Here is a 24,647-nt window from a genome sequence, read left to right on the forward strand (position 1 = left end):
TTCAGAAATTCAGAAATTCAAAAATTTTGAAACTCTGAAATTCAGGAATTCAGAAATTCAGAAATTCATTAATTCCGAACTACGGAACTTTGTGAATTTTGAAGTTCAAAAATTCTGAAATCTTGAAATTCCGAAATTCCAAAAAAAAATTTTTTTTTCAAAGTTTTTCTAGTATACAAAGAATAATAAAGTGTAGGTGGCTGTGAAGACGGAATGGGTGCACATGTTCAAAACTTCCGGTGTATGTATACTCATAAATGTCGTGGAAAAATAAATCTTTCTTTTTTTTGGTTTTGCAAGAAAATAAATAAAAAGGGATCTTGTGATTTTTGGAAAAAAACTTTTTTCGAAAATTTTTGATGAGATCAGTCACCTGACACATGGAATGATGACCTTGGAATGGGTAAATGTGGCCTAGAAATTAAAAATCTGAAAAATTAGGTCACGATCATTTTTGAATTCGAAGAAAAAATTTTGTGACCTACATACCAGATTGGTAGACTTTTTTTAACTAGAAAAATGCCAAAAAAATTTCATGAAAACATTTTTGTCAAAATTTTTTCCCCAGACAAGGAAATGAGAGAAAACCGTGGGAAAATAAAAAACATCATTACCTCATTTTTCATTTTTTGAGCAAGTTTTTGAGCCCATAAATAAACAGACGAAAAACAAATTCTCAAGATTTTCAGATAAAATATGTACATTAATTTGAAATGTCTGGAACTTTTGATTGCTGAAAATATTATTTTCAAATATAAGGATGAAATTTTGAGTGATAAAAAACCACTGGAAATGTCTGAAATTCTTTAGAATTCCCAAGAAAAATGAGGGCGGATTGTAAAAGTAGGTGACTCAGTTTTTTGAAATTGCGGAGTTTCAGAATTTTAGGATTTCTAAATTTCTGAATTTTCTAATTTCTGAACTTCGGAATTCACGAATTTCTGAATTTCTGAACTTCGGAATACACGAACTTCTGAATTACTGAACTTCGGAATTCACGAATTTCCGAATTTCTGAATTTCTGAATTTCTGAATTTCTGAATTTCTGAATTTTTGAATTTCTGGATTTCTGAATTTCTGAATTTCTGAATTTCTGAATTTCTGAATTTCTGAATTTCTGAATTTCTGAATTTCTGAATTTCTGAATTTCTGAATTTCTGAATTTCTGAATTTCTGAATTTCTGAATTTCTGAAATTCTGAGATTCTGAATTTCAAAATTTTTGAATTCCTGAATTTCAACATTTTTGAGATTCTGAAATTCTGAGATTCTGAATTTCTGAATTTCTGAATTTCTGAATTTCTGAATTTCTGAATTTCTGAATTTCTGAATTCCTGAAATTTTGAGTGATAAAAAACCACTTGAAATGTCTGAAATTCTTTAGAATTCCCAAGAAAAATGAGGGCGGATTGTAAAAGTAGGTGACTCAGTTTTTTGAAATTGCGGAGTTTCAGAATTTTAGGATTTCTAAATATCTGAATTTTCTAATTTCTGAACTTCGGAATTCACGAATTTCTGAATTTCTGAATTTCTGAATTTCTGAATTTCTGAATTTCTGAATTTCTGAATTTCTGAATTTCTGAATTTCTGAATTTCTGAATTTCTGAATTTTTGAATTTCTGAATTTCTGAATTTCTGAATTTCTGAATTTCTGAATTTCTGAATTTCTGAATTTCTGAATTTCTGAATTTCTGAATTTCTGAATTTCTGAATTTCTGAATTTCTGAATTTCTGAATTTCTGAATTTCTGAATTTCTGAATTTCTGAATTTCTGAATTTCTGAATTTCTGAATTTCTGAATTTCTGAATTTCTAAATTTCTGAGTTTCTAAATTTCTAAATTTTCGGAACTTCTGAATTTCTGAATTTCTGAATTTCTAAATTTCTGAGTTTCTAAATTTCTAAATTTTCGGAACTTCTGAAACTCCGAATCTCAATTTTGAAGTTTTTCAACTTTGACCAAACATGAATAATTAAAACATGACATGTGCTCTTTTTTGTGCAAAAAAGAGCAACCCACCCATTTTTGCCACTATTCAAAAATGCAAAAACTAGAGAATTTGACATTTTTTAGAATTTTTGAAAAAAGAGAGAACGTCATATTTTCCAAAAGATGATCTTTAAAGATTCAAAGAAATCGAAATACCGTAAACACTCTAATAGAACGCCACTTAAACCGTTAACTTTAAGCCCATGTATCTCATTTCCTGTAAACAATATCGAAAAGTAGTCAATTGATAAAATGTTGATCATAATATCAGCAACATTTCATTAGTTAACAACTTTTTGATATCTGTCACAGGTTAGGAGATATTTGGGCTCAAAGTTGACGGTTTGAATGGCGTTCTATGTATAAGAGCGATTACGGTATCTGGAAACTCCCGAAACATAATTGATTTTTGGATTAAAAAACATTGTAACAATCAAAACACGACTGATTCCGAAAAATTGGAAAAGATTTTTTTCATGATTTTTTGAATATTCATCTTCTTTTTGTTTTGAAAAAACATTCCTTAGCTTCCAAAAAACCCATGGACCCAAAAAATCGGAAACATGAGAACGGAAATAATTTTTTTTCTGGGTGGGAGAAAATTGAGCGAATTCTAGAAGAGTATGGAGAAAAAACAAAGAAAAAACCTGAACATAAAAATAAGTTTTTTTTTTTTGAAGTTTTTTTGGGTCACTGGAGATTCTGATTTTTTAGAAAATGTTCAGAAATTCAGAAATTCAGAAATTCAGAAATTCAGAAATTCAGAAATTCAGAAATTCAGAAATTCAGAAATTCAGAAAATTCAGAAATTCAGAAATTCGAAAATTCAAAAATTCAAAGATTCAGAAACTCAGAAATTCAGAAATACAAAAATTTAAAGATTCCGAAATTGTGAAATTCGGAAATCCAGAAATTCTGAAACACTAAGAATCTGAAAACTAATTTTCCAGGAGATTCTCATTTCTGGTGTGACGCCTACGGTCTCTTCGGATTCTCCGAGACGTTTGACGTCTTCGGAAGAAGTGCGCCGAGCAGAAAAAATCAAACATGGTGAGCAAAACATTTTTATTTCTTTTGAATATTTTTTCCAAGAAAACATATTGGTTCCTATGACAAAAAAGAGGGAGAAATAAGTCGGAAATGGAAAGAACAGACTCATTTTTTTCTATTTTTGGAAGAATCCAAAAATAGAAAATCAAAGGTACAAAACACAAAATTTTTTCAGAAAAAAACTATAACTTTGAACATTTTCGAAATTAGAATTTTTTAAAAAATCGTAAAAAATCAGTTTTTCAAAATCCAGATTCCCCAAAATCACAAATTTCAGAACCAGAATGCCCAGAATCCTATCAATCCAAAAATTCTTAAATTTTTAAAAATTTCAAAAACTTCAGGATTTCAAAATTTTGCAGGTTCCTCAGAAACGACGGTCTCTACTTTGAGCAGGAACAAAATCGTGCTCGTGAATGGCAATGGGTTTATCCACCATTGGATTCGTACTCCATTGACTCCATTGATGCCATAAATGTGCCACCATTGCCAACTTGGGTACCATACTAGAGCACACTTCATTTTTTTTTTGAAAACAATTCTCTTTTTTATAATTTTTTGATTTTCCGCTTTGTTTGCTATTTTCATATTTAATGTTCCGATTTTATTGGGAATTTCAAAATTTCAGAAATTAAAGACTTTTCGAATTTTTGAATTTGTCATTGTTTGATCTTCATTTTCTGTTCTTCAGAATTTCAGAATTTCAGAATTTCAGAATTTCTGAATTTCTGAATTTCTGAATTTCTGAATTTATGAATTTCTGAATTTCTGAATTTTATGAATTTCTAGAATTTAGAAGTTCTCCCGTTCCAAGCTTTTGAATTTTAAGATTTCGAACGTTTGCATTTCAGAATTTTTTTTCGTTTTTGTACTTTTCCCATTACTTGTCTTTTTTTCGATTTTTTGAAATAAAATCTTCTCTAAAATGTTCCGAAAAAGAGTAAAAGTGTCGGCTCAAAAAGAGAGAAAAAAGGATTTATTGACTCAAACTGACCCCTCGTTTTTTCTCTCAAGTGTTCCGAAATTTGCCCTTTTTGATTCATCCCGAAAACCCCCAATCATCAAGCCTTTGCAAATTATTTTTTCATGATTTTTCTCCGTCTTTCTCTGCGTCTCTTTTTCTCGTATTCTCTCCTATAGAAGCAATCAAAACGATTAGCAATGACTGATCCTTCCATTCCTTAATACACCCTATTGTTGATGTGTGTTAGAGATTTCCGATCGAAGAGACGCAGAGAGAAAAACGGAGAAAAGTTTTGAGAGGCGGGTGTCAAGTGGAGATGGATGGATGGGAGGGGGGAGATCACGAAATTCTCGAGATTCTTTTTTTTTTGGAAATTTCGAAAATATTTTTTTGAAAATTTAAAATTTCAGATATTTTAAGATTTCCATTTTTTTTTGACTATTTTTAGATTTTCTGAAATTTCAGTTTCCATATTTCTCTAATTCATGCTAGAGCTAGATTTGGTGGCGTTCCAGTTCACAGAGGCACAGACAACGGGACACTCTAACTGTCTGCATCTCTTCTAAACTTTAACCTGAGCTCATGGAAGCTCTAGAAGCATATTTTTAGATAATAATGAAGGAAATTCAAAGTTTCAAGAATCTTTACTATTAACAATCACCAAATTCTGTCTGTGTGTCCGTTTGTTCCCGGTTCCACGACCCTAGCAAAGTCCCCAGTAGACCAAAAATTCTCAAATTTTCACAGATTATCAGAAATAGCAGCGAGATGTTGCCCGTCTATTTTCATTTTGAAATTTTATTTCTGACGTCATCTGGAGACGTTACTCCATTCCTACTTCTTTAGAAAATTATTTTCACGTCACTTCCGTCCAACCCCTCTATTTTTTTCCTTATCCACACTATATCTGATAAAAAGGTGATTTTGTGAAAATAATTATTTAGTCTTAGTTTTGAAAGAAGAGAGAAAGAAAAAGTTCAGTAAAATTTAAAATTCTGACTTTCTGAATCCCCTAACTTCTCAAAAACTGAATTTCGGAGATTCTGATTCACGAAATTTGATTATTTTTTTCGAAAATGCGAAATTTCTAACCTTTTTCCTATGCTTCAAACATTTTGGTTTCACTCTGAAATTCTAAAATTCTAATTCAGAAATTCGGAAAATTGGAAAAATGGTAACTCGAAAATACCGAGATTTGAAACTTCGGAAATTTTGAAGTTTGAAAATCAGAGAATTCAAATGTCCAATGTTTCGGAAATCCAGAAGTATAAAAATTCAGATATTCGGAATATTAGGAAATTAAAAAATTTGAAAGTTAGAACACTCGAAATTTTGAAAATCCAATATCTCGAAAGCAAAAAACCAGAAAAACCAGAAACTCAGAAGTTCAGAATATCAGAAAGCCCAAGTTCGGAATTTAGAAAATTCGGAAATTCATAAACTTTGTGAATCAAAAACTCAGAAATGTGTTTTAGAGAAAATTCTGAAAATCTGATTCGTGTTAAAATTTTTAATTTTTGGAATTTGTGAAGTAGAATCTCAGAAAGTCGGAAACACAGAAACTCGAAAATACAAAATTTCAGAAATTATGAGTTCTGAAATGAAGTATTTTAATAGAAACATCTTTGAGTTCGAGGGTCGCAGTTCCGAAAATTCAGGACTCCTGAATTTCTAATCTTCTGAAAAAATTATAAGTTGTCAAATTTCAAGATATTCGGGAATTCAGACAAATTATTAGTTCTGAAAATTTGGAAATTTTGAACAGTTCGTGTATCAACTAAGACACATTTCTGATCTACATTTCTGATTTATCTGTCCAAGCCCAAACTCAATCGGTTAAGGGTGTTGTAAGCGGGAGCCAGAAGGTTTAGCCCCCGAAGGCGCATAAGCAGACTGTCACTCCAGTTTATGAAAGTTGACAACACAATCAACTAAAACTTCCTTTTCGGATTCTCTCCGATTTGGAAATTCAAACGTTTTTTGTGAAGCCGGGAGACTGTAGCCGCTGACAGGCGGCGGAAATCGACTGGTCTAAACAAATTCGAATTTTCTAGCTCATCTAAAAGCTGAGGTGCATCATTTTAAAGACTTAAAGAGACACAGACAGTTAGAGAGTCTAGCTGTCTGCGCCTCTTTTAAACTTTAACTGGGTATATCCCAGCTCACAGAAGCCATAGAAATATGATTTTTGTACAGAAACACAGGAAATTTAAAAATCTATAACTTCAAAAATTATTGGAGCTTCCAGCTTATCTAGAAGATAATATTCACATCATTGAAGTTATAAGAGACGCAGACAGTTAGAGTCTCTTGTTGTCTGTCATTTCCTTGGTGCTCAAAATAGATTATTTCGAATTCTCAATTACAAGATTTACTGATTTTCAGAGTTTTCGATTGCTGGTTTTCTGAAAATGACTAAAAATAATTTCTGGAAAATTTTGGAACTTCTGCACTTCAAAAACCTCAAATGCTCCAATTTTTTACGCTTATTTCATTTTTTTTTAAATTTCAGAATCCAAAGAACAAAAGATGAAGACTACGGTACTCATCCTAATATCACTATTCTCAAAAATTCCAATTTCGGAATCCAACATTTCGGATGGACGTCCTCCACCATGCCAACTACCTCCATTCACTAATTTATTACCATTAAACTCAAGAAGAGAATTGCGAAAAATTTGGGCAGGATTTCATTCAACGACAGGAGCGAAAAAGTGTGAACGGTGAGTTTTTTTTTTGGAAAGTAGAATTTTTTAATCTTTCAAAAAATAGTAGATCTTGAAAAATCTCATTTTCAGAAAGGTTTTAAATTGAAATTTGGATAATTTTGAGTTGAGTTATGGTCAATAAAAGTTGGTGGCCTAGAAATTGAAAATCTGGATTTCTAGGTCACCAAAGTTAAATTGATTATAACTGGCTTCAAAATCAATGATTTTGAATGAAACAAATATAGATATACAGCTAATTTTGAGTCTCGAAAATCAAAATAGTTTCCGTGGCCTAAGAAATTAAATTTTAGGTTTCTAGGCCATCAAATTCAAAACAGTGGAAAATGGCAAAAAATATGCGCTTGGTATAACAATGACGATTTTTCCTAGATCATCAAAATGCCCGCGAAAAATGAATTTTTAAACATTTTCGTCACTTTTTTAGACAACTTGCACAAACCAAAGAGCTCATCGCCGGTCTCGCGGAAGACATGAAATTGAAAATTCTGGATTGGGACCGTCCGAACACTTCTTCTGGAGGCATCGAAGAGCGAAGAGGGACCAACTTTTTGGCGGGACTCTCGGAAGAGCAAACGAAAACTTATTCGGGAGTAAGTTTTTGAATTGTCGAACTTTTTGAAATTTTTCTTGGAATTTCTGAAGTTTTGGAATTTCTATAGTTTCGAATTCTAAGAAATCAATTTTCAGATCATGTCCAATCGATCGATCACCCATGAAATGCGATATGATCTACTCAGAAATTGGGCATCTGAAAATTTGGATCTCGATGCTATAAATCAAGTCGAACAGTTCATCTCCTTCCAGCAACGCAAAAATAAGAGTTTCAAGGAAAAAGTAGGTCAAATTTGAAAAAAAGTAGGTCATCAAAATTTTCAGGTCGACAAACTATCCTCCGAAGCTAGAATCGCTCACGATCGTCTAGAATCTCTGCGTCTCCTAAAACAAGACGTCTATAGTAACCTCTCGGAAACCGCGAGAAAAGAATTGGCTGGTTTGTACAGGTACCGTAAACCAAAAATTTTTCAAAATTTTCTTCAATTTTCAGAGCGAAATGCCCACGTGGCAGTATATATGAAGCTAGCGATTTGGATGCCGAAGAAATTCAGTTGGCTTGTTCTGTTGGTCGGTGTCTGTCTGCGTGTCTAGGAATCTTGATGTCTCCAAATTTCAGATGACCGTATCCCTCTATTCCGGACGACGACACTGGTACCTACAACACTGGAACCCACCACGACGGAGGAGACTACATCTACAACAACATCACTGCCAACAACTACAGTAACCACTACTACAGTACCAACAACTACAGTACCTCCAACCACAGTACCTACAACTACATTACCTACAACTACAACAGCCCCCACCACAACTACTACTACCGTACCCCCTACCACCATCACAACCACCACCACCACCACCACCACATCTGACGACTTCCTATGGGTCAAACTGACTACAGCAGCCCCGGAGACTACTGTAGAACCAAAATTATCGTTTGAAATTGAAAAATCTAACAATACAGTACCCCTTATCCCTTCAAGACCCCACCAAGTGGCCTCGATGTTTGTGGCGGATCCCGAGAAGCTAACAGATTTGTTGAGAAAGATTTTTAGTTATCGAAATGATAATAATTGAGTTAATTGGTCTCTAATTAGTGTGCTCATAAGATTTCAGGTTTCTAGGGCGGCTGGGTGTCGAGATATGGGCGTTTAAAGTTTTGATCTACGCGCGGCGCGGTCGCGTCGCGGTCGCTCAAAACTTTAAACTCGCATATCTCGGCTCTCCGGTCAGCTAGAAGTCTGAAGTTTTTTTTCCTTATGTCTATTTTTTGAAATCCAGGTCTTTCAATTTTTGTCTCCTTTCCCAACCATTTCCTTTTTTCATATATTTTTTCAAAAAGCTTTAATCTGAAAATCAGAATTATTAATAAATTTTTTATGTCTTCTGCTTTTTTTGCATTCAAAACCTAAATTTCAAAATTTTCATTCAATTTTTTTATTTTTGCAAAAGAATTGAGCATAAATAATAAGAGGTACAAAATAAGTCAAAATTCGGGGGTTTTAGAAAAATCTCTATTTTTGAAAACAAAAATTTAATTATAATCAAAAAAAATCTAGAAAAAAAGAGGGAAAAATGAAAGACAGAAAAATCGGGAAATTTGAATTTTTCGGTTTTTTAAGAAACCAAAAAAATTAGATGATCATGTTTTTTTTCAAACAAAAAAGTCGATAATTTAGAGAAGTAATACATGGGGAAAATCACAATACTTTTTGTTGGGAAATCGGGGACTCGTTTAATTAGTTAATTAATTAATTAATTGATTTTCAATCAATTAAAAATTAAATGCCAACAGTGCCGGACTGAAAATATGTCTTTGGATTCGACATTCTCCGTAGACGATCCATCAGGGGCATCCCCCCACTCCGAGTTGTCGAAGGAGAAGCGTTTCCGTGCCAACCCGCCGCTGCCTGGAAAATTTTGAATTTGATGTTTTAATTTTTTTTAATAGAAAATGCGCTCTATCGAACAAAAGTTATTCGAAGTTTCTAGCTTGATTTTGAAGATAGTTATGGGGGTTTAAAGATATTTAGAGTTTTTAAAAGTTTTAGAATTTTCAACCTGCGCCTCTTAAAACAAGACGTCTACAGTACACCCTTGAAGATAGCAAACAGAAATTTGCTGGATTGTACAGGTACAGTAATCCGAAAATTTCAGAGCAAAATGTTCACTTGGCAGTATCTATAAAGCTAGCGATTTGAATGCTGAAGCAATCCAATTGGCGTTATCTGTTGGTAGGTGTCTGTTTGTGTTTCTAAATTCCAGATGTCTCCGAATTTCAGATGAACGTATCCCCATATTTCGAACCACTTTAGCTACAGTACTCTCCACTACAGTATCCTCAACGACAGCCCCGCGAAAAACTACAGCAGAATACTACGGTACCCCGAACACCACCACCATATCTGACGACTTTTTACCTGTCAAACAAACTACAGTAACCCCGAAGACCACTTTAGAATCAAAACTATAGCTTGAAACTAACAAATCGGATAATGCAGCACCCTTCATTCCTCTAAGATCCCTAACCGTTACAGCAACCATAACTACAGTATCCCCAACGACTACAGTACCCTACCTGTATGATACGTAGCCGCTGTCGATAGTTATTTGCTCGTGTGTGATCGTTGATAATCGGTTGGACGTACGATGACGGAAACCATCCGCCCATGCTGTCACCGGCGGCTCTTTCTCCGAACAGCCATCCTGCAAAATTGAGGGTTACTGTAGGCAATTTTCAAAAATTCGAGCTTTTGAAGATTGTTCTCAATGAGTAGAACTCGTTGACCGAGAATTGGAGGTGTGGCAGCTACATCTCCCCTATCTCAGCAACTCGTAAAGATATCAAAAAACTGTCAACTGATAAAATGTGGAAAATCCAATTTTGTACATTTTCTTAGTTGGTCACTTTTTGGTATCTTTTTCAGCAACTAAGATAAATCAAATTGCATTCAAGTTATCCCAAAGTTATAAGTCCCAAAAGTTAGGAAAAACAATTTAGAAGAAAAGTTTGCAAACCATCAGGCATCTTTCGCAAAATGTTCAGCGAATCGCCAATATTCAAAACGAGCTCATCAGCTTGAGATGGTTGGTAGGGATGGACGACGATCGCTTGTGGACAGTCCCATTCGGCGTAGATTTTCTCTTCCGGGTTAGTAGACTGAAATAGGATTAGATAGGGAGAAAGTAGAGATTTGGTAGGAGTTGAGTTAGTCCCGTAAGATTCAAAAAGGCAAGAAGTATGAGATGGAGCATAGAAAATATGCTCCATGGCACTATTTTCATGTTAAGTTGAATTTGGGATCGTTAGGATGCATATTCGCTCCATTGCAATTCAAGCTAGTTCTCACTGCTACAGGTCTACGAGATCTACAAAACTCCAAAACGCGGTATATCTAATAATTTTTGTACAGAAATGTAGGAAATGAAAAGTCCCACATTTCTAAACAAAAATCACATATCTAGCTAATCTAGAAGCCAAGATATAGGCATTTAAAGTTCAGAGAGACGCAGAAAGTTAGAACGTCTCGTTGCCTGCGTCTCTCTTTGAACAGATGTATCTCAGCTTCTAGATGAGCCAGCGACTTCAAAAAAATTTAGAATTGTAGAATTTGAAAATTCCCACATTTCTAGCAAACAATTACGTTTTTAGCTCATCTAGCAGCCAAGATATGAGCATTTGAAGTTTAGAGAGACGCAGACAATGAGACGATCTAATTGTCTGCGTCTCACTAAACTTCAAATGGGTATATATTGGCTTCTAGGAAACCTAGAAGTAGGATTTTTGTTCAGAAATGTAGAAAATTGAAAACCCTGCAATTCAGATTAAATTTGAAGTTTCTAGCTCATCTAGGAGCAGAGATACTTAAACTTGAAATTTAGAGAGACGCAGACAACGAGATACTCTAATTGTCTGCGTCTCTCTAAACTTCAAGCGGCGGTAGCTCGACTTTCAGATGAGCTAGAAATATGATTTTTGAACAAAAATAAAGCAAATTAAAAATTGTTTGATTCAACTCACCGTCGGCGGCCTCACCGCACTCAGCCATCTTTCCCGATCCGTCTCACTATCAGCTGATAACAAGAGCTCCGTCTGCTTCTCCCTGGCATTCCTCATCAACGTACACAAGAACAAATGGGGTCTTCCAACTAGATTGCTAACAGCACCCAATGGAATTTTCGGATTATCCGGCTCAATCGGTTGCATATCAACGAACCGCCTCGCCGCGTAGTCCTTACACACGAATGTCCCATTCAGCTTCTTCTTTGTGATCATGATCATATCGGAGAACAGGAAGACGTGAAGGGTTCGTGCTTTTTGCCGACTTTGGAGGATGTTTGAGGATCTTCGCTCCACTAGCTGAGTCAAAACTCCCTTCTTGACCAGGTACCGACTATTGGACACCAATGGGATCCTCTTAAGATCCGCATCTTTGTAGATCAATCGTCGATCGATATCCAACAACTGTTCAGTCCTTTCCATCCTCCTCGCTCCTTCATTACAATCTCTAACCACTCGATTGGAACTTGCCAATGCTTCAGTAGCAGTTTTGTAACGATCATCAGTAGTTGGGATTCTATCCAAGATAGCGTACAGAAGCAGTGGATACCTTGTGATTCTTTGCATCGGAAGCATCAAGAAACTTCTCATATCGAGACCCTGACACTGTTTGTTCTCCTCTAATCGTTGAACGGCTGATAGGAATCCGGGATTTTCAGATTTCAAGCGTCTTAGGGTTCGATCTTGGTAGACTTGATTGGAACAGTACTTGATGTACACCTCGAAATGCTTCTCGAAGTGCTCAGAGAGAATGTCACAGATGTCGTCGAGAATCAGATTCTCTTCTAGACGAGTCTCCAAGTCGCACAGTAGTCTGAAAAATAAGTTTCTAGAAGGTTCATGACAGAAAATCAAATTCTGAGCATTTCACAACAAGTTTGAGATTTCTAGCTCATCTAGAACTCGAGAAAGAGTCGTTTGAAATTCAGGAGGATAGAGACGCAGAGAGTTTTGTCGTCTGCGTCTCTCCTGAACTTCAAACGGCTATATCTTGGCTTCTAGGTGAGCTAGAAAAGTGATTTTTGAATAGAAATGTAGGAAATTCGAAATTCTATAAATCCAAATTTTGTTAAAGTTTCTAGCTTATCTAGAAGCCGAGAGACACAAACAGTTTTATTGTCTCGTTGTCTGCGTCTCTCCAAAACTTCAAAGCGCTGTAATTCGGCTTATAGGTGAACTAGAAATGTGATTTTTAGATAGAAACGTAGGAAACTTAAAATGCTGCAAATCTAAACAACTTGGAAATTCCTCGTTCATCTAGAAGCAGAGATATATCCAAAGAGACGCAGATAGTTAGAGTGACTCGTCGTCTGCGTCTTCAAAACTTAAAATGGATATATCTCGGCTTCCAGATGAGCTAGAATTGTGAATTTTAGATAGAAATGTAGGAAATTTAAAATTCTACAACTAGAAACTGATTCAATGTTTCTCGCTTATTTAGAAGCAGAGATATACGCCGAGAAGCGCAGACAGCTAGGATGCGCCATCGTCTGCGTCTCTCCTAAACTTCAAACCGCTATATATTGGCTTCTAGATGAGCTAGAATCTTGGCTTTTGCACAGAAACGAAGGATTTTGAATGCGATTTTGATAGCCCTCAAAATTTCAGATCTTATACTCACCTCTCCGAACAATCTCTGACTGCGAAGATATTACTGAACAGATGCTTTCTATCAGAGTCTGATAACACTGATAACGCAGATTTGGATCCCAACATCTGTGGACTCGCCATGAAGTGAGTGATAAGCACATTCAAAGATCTCAAATAGCTCGCTTCCGATGTGATAACTTCGAAATAGGCCTCCTGTCTTAGTTTGCAAACATCATCGAGCTTCTCTAAAAGTCCGGCGGCTCGAACTTCGGGAAGCTCACACCAAAGACTTCTTTGTGATCCGAAATTTGAAGTTCCCACCAAACGATCACGTCTCATGGATGTATTCGATGTGAGGGCGGAGGCTGAGGTTGTAGAGCAGTCGGCGCCTCGACCAGAGTCTGATGAGATGGACGATTCGCGGCGGGTCTGCAGTAATTAGTTTTTTAAAACTAGAAAACCCAGAAAAAACCAATTTTCTAGCGTCACCATGAGCCGAGATACAGCGTTTAGAAGAGACGCAGACAACTAGACACTCTATCCGCCTGCGTCTCTCCCAAACTTCAAACGAGTGTATCTTGGCTTCTAGATGAGGTAGAGGTCTCGAACTTTCTGTGAAATGCTCAGAATTTAGTTTTCTTTCTTTTGCAAATAAATTTTTTAATTCCAAAAATAGCTATCTCACCGCTGGCTTCAACGCGACCACTTCCTGAACGGGCATCACCACTTCCACTGGAATCTCCTCTTTGATTTCTTCCATCGTCGACGTCTTCGGATCTTCAGCAGTCTCCCCAACAACGACAGCTTCCATCATATAATGCTGGTACAACGGTTGCTCATTCGGCACCATTCGACAAGTATACTGTCGTTTGTATTCCTCCTCGCCGGGCGATGGTTCATCGGATGTTGGCGTCCATGAATCATCCAGCGGTAGATGGCCGACTGCCGGACGAGCCAGAAATGATTTTTCTGACTCTGCCATTATTGAAGACGATGCGGGACGAGCGGACACGACTGGGTCTAGGAGAAGATCGGCGGATTCGTAGTCGGAAGAGATTTCTGGAATAATATAGAGGTTAAGGGCGTGATAGGAATTCAGGATTTGAAATTTTGATAAAGGGAATTCAAAATTCTGAAAATCCAAAAATCCGAAATTCTGAAGTTCCGAAATTCTAAAATTCAGAATTATAGAAATTGGTAGAAATTGTTAATGTTTGAAAGTCCAGGGGGTGGTCTGGTACTAAATGACAGGTGGTCGCCATTCAAGGAGAGCACCACCCAGAGAACATTTCAGAGCACATCTGGAGCTGGTGCCAGGCAGAACCGGGACAACTGGGTACTAAATATGGGGTTGTCAACAATTTTTTTGGAATTTTCTATTACGAGGACACAAGGAGCCATAAATATTAGATTCTAGAAGACCACTCAAATTAAATGAAAATTGAAAAAAAACGCCTAAAGGGGTAGACCGTATAATACGTAGAATACCGTAGAATACCGTAGAATACGGTAGAATCTACCGTAGAATACAAGGGTGAAGAATCAAGAGACAGAGTTGCTATCGACTGAGCTACGCGGTTCACATGTGGGCCTATTGAAAAAACTAGCTGTCAACTTTGAGCTGCTTTATCTCGGTTGATATGAAAGATATCAAAAATTTGTCAACTGATGAAATGTTTATCATAAAATTTCAAACATATTATCAGTTGACTATTTTTTGATATCTATTACAGAAAACGAGATATATAGGCTTGAAGTTGGCGGCTTGGTGACCATTTCAGGAGGAAAAAGTGGTCAGTTAGCGAGAGCCAACTGAATGATTTATTTGATTAGTTTTTGGAGATAAGCAATGATTTTTCTTTGAAAAAAAAATAATTTAAAGACGCACAAGACATAGAAAGTTGTTCATTATGACAATTCTAGAACCTTAGAATTTCAAAATTTCCAGAATTAGTAAATAAGGGCTTCAATATCAGCTGTCTTCTAAAAATTATAACTATGGTAACTAGTAATTTTTCTAGTCATTTCTAGAAATCTCAAGATTTCGAACTTTATCTGAAATTTTCAAAAATTTTCAAAAGAATTATATGAAAATTATATATAATTTTCTTTTTGAATTTTTCTGAAAATTCCAGGTTTGGCTATTTTTGGAAAATCTGAACTTTAATTTTAAAATTTTCACAAAATCTAAATTCCAGGCAATTTTCGAAAACAGTCAGAGAACTATGAATTTCAGCCAAATTTAGAAAACTTCAAATTATTTGAAAATTTTTAATTTCAGCTAAATTTTCAAAAATCGAAAAAAAACAACCTGAATTTCTCGTTTTTTCAGACTTTTTTTAAAATTTAAAATTTTGAAAGTTTGGAAAATTTACAATTTAAATTTTAGAGATTTTTTACATTTTTTAAAAAAGTTTTAAAATTCGAAAAATTCAAAAAAATTGATTTTCTCGCGTCGTCATCAAAAAATCATCAGTCTATCTGTGATAACAAAACAACCATATTAGAAATTTCTCTTTTTTCGAAAAACCGGTTTTTCGAAAAAAATATCTCAAGGTGTTTACTATAAATTTTGCGAAAAAAAATTAAAGAAATGAAAAATTTTGAACCCAAAAAGTTATTTATAAAAATTCAAAATTTCATCAAAACATGCAAATGTGCTCCACCGAAAAACTAGTAGATCAAAAGAAAGACTTACGTGATCTACTCTGATACTCTGGGAATGCTTTGTTCAGTTGCTCCTCTAATTGGCGGTACATGGAAGAGCGGCGGTCATCTGGAAATTAAAAAAAAATTTCAGACAAAAACCTTTTTTTCCAGAAAAAATAATTTTTTGTAAAAATAAAATTGTATGTGTGTGCTTGTAAAAAAACAGTACTTTTTTGTTCTTTTCCATCTAATATTTGTCTCTTTTTTCCGTCCTTTTCTTCCTTCTTCTTCTTCTTCTTCAGCTACGCCGTAATGTATACAGAAGAAGAGAGTGGAAGAAGAAGAAGGATGAGCAATTCGTCATCCGAAGAGAAAGAAGAAGAAAATTGTTTTGGTACATAAGTGAACATGGGAAAGGTGAGAGAAAGGATTGATATTAAAAAATTGGAGTATGTCTGTGTGTCTAGTAGTATGTATCTCTCGAAAGCATTCGAGAGATTCCCCGAGGTGGGATTTTTTCACTCGAGGAATTGCTCTCGAGAATCTCCCGAGGATTTCTCGAGATTTCTCGTGAATCTGTCGAGAGATTAAGAAGAATCCTCGAGGAATTTTCAGTGTGATGACCTAATTTTTGGCATAAGAATTTTCTATGCCACCGCAGCGGATAGCCTAGAAATGACTTAACATTCTCCGAAATTTTTTCTAGGCTATTTTGACGTGGTGGCCAAACTTTTGCAACTTGAGTTTTCTAGGCCATCATGTTAAAATGACCTAGAAATGGTCTGATACTCATTTGATGGGATTTCAAGGCCGTTTCAAGGTGGTGGCTTAGAAAACTCAACTTGCAAATGTTAGGCCATAGTGTCAATATGACCTAGGAAACACACCAAATGAATATCAGGTCATTTCTAGGTCATTTTAACATGGTGGCCTAGAAAACTCAAGTTGCAAGAGCTAGGCCACCACGTCATAGAAGGCTAGAGAATGTTAGGTCATTTCTAGGCTATCCGCTGCGGTGGCCTAGAAAGTTCTTATGTCAAAAATTAGGTCATCACACTGAAACTTCCTCGAGTTTGATTTTTTAAAATTCGATTTTTTAGGCCAAAAAAAAATGACATAGAAAATCATGTTGAGATAATTAGGCCATGTCGTTACGTTACTTTTTTTTGCAAAATATTCAATAAACAACGACGCTCCGAAATTCCGGGCGCTCGTTGTTTACCGATTCCTCGTTTTCGAATTTTTAAGAATCTGAGAATTTCAATATGTTTCGAAAAAATTTTGGGAAGCTACATATTTTTGGGAAGAGTAAGAGTATTCACAAATAAATAATAATACATTTTTCATTTTTCCGTCACCAAAATTCTCCAACATAGTAGACTTAGTAGGCCCCCATTGGATCAGATGGATGGGGACAATAGAAGCATCGGAAACATTTTTTGATTGAAATAAAAATTCTCTATATAGGATGAAATTTAAACCAGCGGAACAAAGTAGTCCTACTTTTTTATTGGGGGACAATAGATAAATTTTTTTTATGAAAAAAGGTTTTTTGGGGGAAAAAAAGCCAAAAGTATGAAAAAAAAATAAAGAACAAAGAAAAGGAAATTCAGGAATTTTTTTCTGAAAAAATTGTTGAACTATGACATTTTACCATTTTTGTTCAAAAATGGACCAGTTCTAAAACGTCATAGTGCTAAATCTCTATTATGTCCTAGTTCTGAAATGTCGCAGTTCCAGAACGTCTCAGTTCTATAATGTCACTCACCATGAAAAATATCATCATCATCACTGCTCCAATCATCCCCATAGATATGGTCATCATCTTGGAAAGGTTTATCCACACACGAAGACTTGGACATCTGGAATCACAGATTTACAGATGGGAAAATTTAAGAATTACACATTTTTCTCTGATTTTTAAGCGAATTTCTTCGAAATCGCATCCGAAAATGGCTCGAAAGTTTGTTATAATTTTTTTGTAATTTTCGGTTTTTAAGATTTTTTGAATTTTATAAAACTTTTCCCACACAATGATTATTGAATTTTCGGATTTTTGAAAAAAAAATATCTCGCTATCTGAAATTTTGAAAAATTCGAATTTCTGGACTTTCAAATGCTCGAATTTTTGAATTTTTGAATTTTCAAATTTATGAGTTAAAAAAATCTTACTGTAGCCGTAAAATCCGTATCCAGAAGATCCACACTGACGTGGCACTTTGAGCGTCGTTTCGCTGATTTGTCGCCGACTTTTTGGCGTAATTGGCCAACCTGTAAATAGCCAATTAGTGGAGTTAATTGGACTAATTAATTGGTTAAAAAGGTTTGGAACACTTCTTTTTTGTTTTTTGTTTTTTTGGAAGTTTCTAGGGAGGAAAAACGCAGAGATCTAGAGAATCGAGGGATCCAGACCTCAAAAATTTCTGAAAACCAAAAACTTTCACTTCCGAATTCTCCTTCGAATTTTCAGCATTCTGGGACCACTTTCAGCCGAGATACAGACGTTTAAAGTTTAAGAGAGACGCAGACAGCCAGAGTGTCTAGCTGTCTGCGTCTCTCGTTTTCAAAACTTCGAAGGGATGTATCTCGGCTCGTAGAAGAGCTAGAGAAGTGATTTCTAAGCCAAATTGGAGATAGTTATGCCGATTTTCAGCTACTTTTTTAATTATCAAAAAATATTCCCAAAAAAAACTAACCTTTTTTGACAAGTTCAACTGTAGCTCACTCTTGAACCTGAACAGCTTTTCCAACTCCATTGAGCTCACTCTTTTCGTACTTTTTGGATTCCTCTGAAGCGTCGAAGACAGGAATCTCTCCTTGACCTTCGGAACTTCTTCCTCTTCTTCCGCCTCATCGAAAACTTCCTCATCCCTTAAGAAGTTCCTGGGTACTGTACCCATGACGTCTGGTTTTGTGAAGTCCGTAGATTCATAGGTACAGTAATCCGCCAATTCTGCAGATTTCCTGTGGGTTGGAATATAGGAAGTGGAGGATTCGTGAGGGGTCACAAGCATGATCTCTTCATAGCAACCATCGTCTTCTGGGGCTTCGGTGAAGGGAACGTCCGGGACCGGAATGCTAGGGATTCTGGGGAAGTTTGAGGTTATTGAATTTCTCACTGGATTCCTAAAGTTGACTGGGAGAGTGCCGAAATGAGATTTCAGGAGAGGTTGGGGGTTTGGATAGGTGTCGTGGGATCCTCCTTGGGACCCTCTGAACCTCAAAGACTCCTCTGCAGGATCTTGGGACCCTTGGGACCCTTGGAATCTTAAGGATTCTCCTGTAGGTTCCTGGGACCTCAAAGGACCCTCTGTGGATCCTTGGGGCCCTGGCATCCCTACCGGTGGCGGTGGTGGCGGGGTCTTCAGTCGAGCCCTTGGCAGTGTTGACGAGCTCATTGATCTTGGCGCTGGTGTTGGCTTCAGATAGCTAGGAATCCGCTTTATTCGTTCTTGAGACGGCGGGGCGCTGGGGATCGGAGGCGGTGGAGATACTGGTGAGGGCTCGGAAGTAATTGGGATGGTTAGTGACACCCGACACCGTTCCTCGTAGATCGGAGTGGCGTCTTTTCTAGAAGATTCTAGAGAAGAAGCTTCGGGAGAATTTGAAGAAAATGGCTTGGAGTCTTGAATTGAGCAAGATGAAGACGAACCTTCCACAATCATGCTTGTTGCTTGGAGAGCACTGGAAATAGAAAAATGAAAAAAATATTTTTTGGGGAAAAATGTCTCATACTGTTGACTTTTTGACTTTCTGACAGAGATGAATCATACAAAAAAATCATCCCAAAAATGAAACATTCTTTTTTCTGTTTTTCAATCAAAGCGAAGCATCAAAGGGTAGAAAAATAAAAAGTATTCGAAAACGAGAGTTTGGGAACTTTTGAGTTTCCTGAAAAATGTTTAAGTTCTCGTTTTTGTTGAAAATCATAAATTAGAAAAAATTTCCTTTCATTCTGTCCAAGAACCACATTTCCAGCTTATCTAGGAGTTGAGATATAGCACCTTGAAAGTTTGAAGGTCAGAGACGCAGACAACGAGAGACTCTAACTGTCTGCGTCTCTCCAAAACTTCAATTAGGTTTATCTCGGCTCCTTTTGCATGAAAATGTAATATTTCCCAAGTTCTCTAATTTAAGATAAATCTGAACTTTCTGTCTAATGTAAAAAAGGAGCTGTATCTCATAAAAAGTCTAGAGACGCAGACAGTTAGAATGTCTTGTTGTCTGCGTCTCTTCTTAACTTCAAACGTCTATAACTCAGCTTCTAGAAACACTAGAAACAGTATTTTTGCACTGAAATGTAGGAAATTTAGAGTTCTTCCATTCTAAATAAAATTTAATTCATTATCACAATTAGAATCTGATAAATTTCAAAAGTTGTGATTCACCTTTTTTTCTCAAAACTTGGATTTTTTTTTGTTTGTTTTAACATAACAAAATCCTAAATGTTGGTCCAAAAATCAATTTTCTAGCTCATCTAGAACTCGAGATAGAGTCATTTGAAATTTAGAAGAGACGCAGACAACTAGAGTGTCTTGTCGTCTGAGTCTCTTATCTCCAATACTTTAAAGGGTTATATCTCGGCTTGTAGATGAGCTAGAAACTTGGTTTTTGAAACTTTCGAGATTTACAAAGTTCCCTTCACTCACCGTTGTCTTGGCGCTGGTCTCGGTGACTCGAGATTCTCCTCAACTACCGTACTTCTCGAACTACACGGTTGTTCAATTCGAAACGATGCAGAAGTGTTGGGTCCCGGCGAGAAGTCGTCCGTCGATTTGCTCTTCCGAAAGTCGGAAGATGTGCTGAGGACGGCAAGCTCACTGCTGCTACGCGTTCGTCGTTTCAACGAACTTTTTCGGCGCGGGATCGCACTTCCGCGGACCACACGGCCTCTGAAAAAAGGAATTTTTTAAAGGTTAGTTAGAGAAAAAACCAAATCCTTCAGTTTGGTCCATAAACCAACTTTCTAGCTTATCTAGAACTCGAGTCACGGTCTTTTGAAGTTCATAAGAGACGCAGACAGTTAGAGTGTCTCTTTGTCTGCGTCTCTTTAAAACTTCAAAGCACTGTATCTCGGGTCAGACTGAAGCTAGAAAATTGAAAGTTAAACAGAAATGAAGGATATTGAATTTTCCACATTTCTGTTTAAAAATCTTGTTTCTAGCTTTTCTAGAACCCGAGATACAGCTGTTTGAAGCTCAGGAGAGACGCAGACGGTTAGAGTGTCTCGTTGTCTGCGTCTTGTGTCTCAAAAATTTAAAATTACCGTATGTCGGGTTCTTGCTATGCTAGAAAACAGTTTTTTTTTGAATTTTTAGCCAAAACACAGTTTTTTACAAAAATTTAAAATTGCTGTATATTGAGTTCCAGCTAGAAGTTATAATGAAAATGTAGAAAATCGAAAATGCCTCATTTCTAAACAGAAACCAATTGTTCAGCTCATCTAGAGCCTGAGATACAGCTGTTTGAAGCTCAGGAATGACGCAGACAGTTAGAGTGTCTCGCTGTCTGCGTCTCTTGCCTCCAAAACTTCAAATCACTTTATCTCGGCTTCTAGGAGACGTAGAAACGTTCTTTCTGAACAGGAATTGTGGATTTTAAAAGAATATAATTTTTGATTTTTCTAAAAACTTCAGAGCAGACTGTAATTAAATTGAGTGACCAATCATAAAGTTCAAAACTCACTGTTGGATATGATTATTATTTTCAATCACACGAAACTTGCCAATTCGTTTGGCAGTGACCGGTTTGTGCTCGATTCGTGCTCCTGATTCGAATCTGGAAAGATTAGCGTATGGGAATATCGAAAAACTGGAATTTTCTAGAATTTTTGAAAACTTCACTTTCGTTGATTTCTGAATTTTGGAGTTCCTGACCTCCTAAATTTTTCGACTTTTCAAAGTTTTGAAATATTGAATTTTAGAAAAAAAACTTCTTAGCAATTTCAGAATGTTCCAACTTCGAAAAATCGAATTTTAAACAATTCAAAAAAAATTTAAACTATACAAAAATCTTGTAGAAATTTCTAATTTTTTCCAAAAAGAAGAAGAAGGAGTGGCCGTTGAAAAAGGGAGGGGGTGGTCATTTTCCACAACTGATAACAATGTATTTTATGAATATACAATGGAAAAATAAACAATTTTTATGTATAGATTTTCTTTTCTTTTTTAAATAGAAATTTAGCAAAATTTGGGAAAATGGAAACATTAAAAAAGTCTAAAAAATCTGAAAATCCAGAAAAATTGGAAATACTGAGATCCCAAATCGAAAATGTTCAAAGAAAATTCTGGAATTTCAAAAATTAAAAAATCGGTAGTTCCCAAAAAAATACAATTTCTTTTCATTTCCTTTCACTCTGAAAACACAGAAAAATCAAAAGAATGAAAGAAGAAGAGAACAACGCCCAACGTCTTCTTTTCCGCTTTTGCCTGTCCGGTTAGAAAATACAAAATAAAGAATAATAAAAAAAAACATATCATAGAGGATATGTCAATCAACCGGAAGGCTAATGTGCCTATTGTGTTCGGTTTACTTTGTTTGTTTGAGAGAGAGAGAGAGAGAGAGAGAGAGAGAGAGAGAGAGAGAGAGAGAGAGAGAAACTAGTAAAACACAGAAGCTGTTAAAATGATTTATGCGATTACCGTACGACCTGTAATTAGAAGGGCTACCAGACTACAAACTGTGAGTTTTATACCTTCAAAATGAACTTAGATAAATTGACTAAAAGTTGAAAGTTGGGGGGGGGGGGGGGGGAGGGAGGCCTTCTATTACAGGTTTACGGTATTTGAAGATTTTTAGTAATCAAAAAAACAATTTTTTTTATATACAGTAGTTTTAGCAATTTTTATTTCTGAGAAATCCCTAAACTTTCTTTCAGATGAATAACGCAAAAATGTTTTAATCGAAATTCTGAGTTTCTGAAATTTTTGGGACGAAATTTTCGATTTTGGGTATTTAAATTTTTCGCTTGAAAAAAATGACGAGTAGCTAGGATAGATTTTGTTCCCCTTCGCCTACAGTAATCCGTTGGGAAAATTGGAGAAATCTAAAAATCAGGATCATTAATATTCAAGTATCAGAAATTCAGAAATTCAGAAATTCAGAAATTCAGAAATTCAGAAATTCAGAAATTCAGAAATTCAGAAATTCAGAAATTCAGAAATTCAGAAATTCAGAAATTCAGAAATTCAGAAATTCAGAAATTCAGAAATTCAGAAATTCAGAAATTCAGAAATTCAGAAATTCAGAAATTCTGAAGTTCTGAAGTTCTGAAATTCAGAAAATGAGAAATTTCAAAATTTCAAAAAAGCTCACCTTTTGGCAAGTTCCTTCACACTGAGCAATCGCATTTTCGTCTGTGTCGTTGTCTGTATCGTCGTTTGAGATTCTGGGTCATTTTCTGATGACGTCGTCGTTGGATATTCATTGGACATTGACCCTTTTATTCGATTCGACTACCCAGAAAATCTGAAAAAAGAAAAGAATTTTTTGGGTATTCTGAAAAAAGGTAAAATCAAAAAAGTTGGCGACAACATCTAAAAATAAAGAAACTCAAATAAAAAAAATGCATCATGCAACTCTTCAAATGCCGACTATTTCTCTCTTGTGCGCTCATAGGTTAATCGCTTGATTCAACAGAAAAATATAGAAATAGGGAAATGTGTGAAAAACGGAAAATCGGAGAAAAATAATATTGATGATCGGGTGGAAAAGGAACTGTTTATTCTGCTGATGGAGAGCTCTCAATTGTTTTTTTTTTCTTGAGAATCGGGGAAATTAAAAGATGAGATTTTTCCGGAAAATGAGAGAGAGAGAGAGAAAGAGAAAAGCTAGACCGTCTCGTTGTCTGCGTCTCCGCCTCTCCTCCCTTCTAGGACCCGTATCTCGGTTACTGTAGCAGCTATCAAAAAAATTGCAACTAATAAAATGTAGAAAATTTTAAAAGCTACATTTTCGCAGTTGACACCTTTTTGATAACTGCTTTAGTTTTTGAGATAGAACTAATTTTAAATAACAAAACTTGAAATACAGTATCTGAGTTTCTAGGCAACCTATAATTTGGTTTTTTAACAAAAATTAAGGAAAATTAAAAATCTACATTTACTGAAGTTTTTAAATCGTTAGCTCGTTTAGAAGCGAAGATACAGCTATTCTAAAATTGGAAGAGACGCAGACAACGAGACACTCTAACTGTCTGCGTCTCTCCTCAACTTCAAATGATTTTATCTTGGCTTCTAGGCAAGCTAGAGAAATGAAAATCAGACAGAAATACTGAAAATCATTATGTAACGGGCCGGGCCGGGCCGGGCTTTTTACCGAATTTTGGAGGCCCAACCTGGCCCGGAAAAAACACATAAGGACCCTTATGTGATTTTTTCCGAGTTTTTTAAAATATTTTTTGATCGAACAGACAAACAATCCAAAATAACAAAAAAAACATGGAGAAAATTGTATTGAGAGCTCAAAATTCGGTTCAAAATGACAAAATTTTTGCTACCGGGCCTCGAAATTTTCCTCAGGCCCGGCGCGGCCCGGGCCCGGGTTTTGGCGGGCGGGCCCGGATTTTTACAAGTATGCTGAAAATTATTATTTCTACACGAAACTGAAATTTTAAATATCTCATAGAAATCGGAAATTTAAGAATTCTGACATCAAAAGTATGCTGAACGTTTTGAAAAGTGAAAAACCCCTCAAAAATCAAAAATTCCGAAATTCTAAAATTTTAAAAAATTCTCAAAGTTCCGATTTTTTTTTGAAAATCTGAGAATCATTTGAGAAAATTGAAATGTCTAAAAACTCTGAATCTTTAAAAAAATCAAAAACCAAAATTACAATTTCGCGGGCATCCCGACAAACAGACACACAGATAGGCGCTCGAATTTCCGTAAAAAGTTCTATTCTTCCGTTTTTTTCCGGGTTTTTTAGAATTCGATGGCCTGAAGGATTCTGGATCCAATGACACTATACAATCTATCAAGAAAAAAACCACTCAGCTATGGAGAAATGACCATCCGAATCCGATAAAACCGATCATTTTCTATTCAGAAGAACGTGTTTCA

The 24,647-nt window shown here is 35.7% G+C and overlaps 3 protein-coding genes across 3 annotated transcripts; 2 read left to right on the plus strand and 1 right to left on the minus strand.

The window, feature by feature from the left end:
• Positions 1-2,988: 2,988 nt before the first annotated feature.
• CBG23955 lies at positions 2,989-3,548 on the plus strand (the record flags this gene model as incomplete). The annotated part of the gene is made up of 2 exons (XM_002647961.1): positions 2,989-3,038; positions 3,383-3,548. Coding segments are annotated over 2 exons (216 nt in total), but the record flags the coding sequence as incomplete, so codon positions are not given.
• Positions 3,549-6,531: 2,983 nt separating this feature from the next.
• On the plus strand, positions 6,532-7,877 carry CBG23956 (the record flags this gene model as incomplete). The annotated part of the gene is made up of 5 exons (XM_002647962.2): positions 6,532-6,725; positions 7,156-7,321; positions 7,419-7,565; positions 7,608-7,722; positions 7,777-7,877. The coding sequence occupies 5 exons, from the start codon at positions 6,532-6,534 to the stop codon at positions 7,875-7,877; spliced, it is 723 nt and encodes a 240-aa protein (XP_002648008.2).
• A 1,193-nt stretch (positions 7,878-9,070) lies between these two features.
• Cbr-tag-218 lies at positions 9,071-23,021 on the minus strand (the record flags this gene model as incomplete). Its single annotated transcript, XM_045241772.1, has 13 exons — positions 9,071-9,199; positions 9,868-9,995; positions 10,308-10,449; positions 11,311-12,163; positions 12,971-13,368; positions 13,625-13,998; positions 15,638-15,715; positions 17,357-17,450; positions 17,761-17,859; positions 18,246-19,272; positions 20,238-20,480; positions 21,274-21,366; positions 22,903-23,021. The coding sequence occupies 13 exons, from the start codon at positions 23,019-23,021 to the stop codon at positions 9,071-9,073; spliced, it is 3,777 nt and encodes a 1,258-aa protein (XP_045091216.1).
• Positions 23,022-24,647: the final 1,626 nt, after the last annotated feature.

The sequence above is a fragment of the Caenorhabditis briggsae genome (assembly GCF_000004555.2).
Source record: "Caenorhabditis briggsae complete genome, chrII, whole genome shotgun sequence".
In the NCBI taxonomy this organism is placed as follows: Eukaryota; Metazoa; Nematoda; class Chromadorea; order Rhabditida; family Rhabditidae; genus Caenorhabditis; species Caenorhabditis briggsae.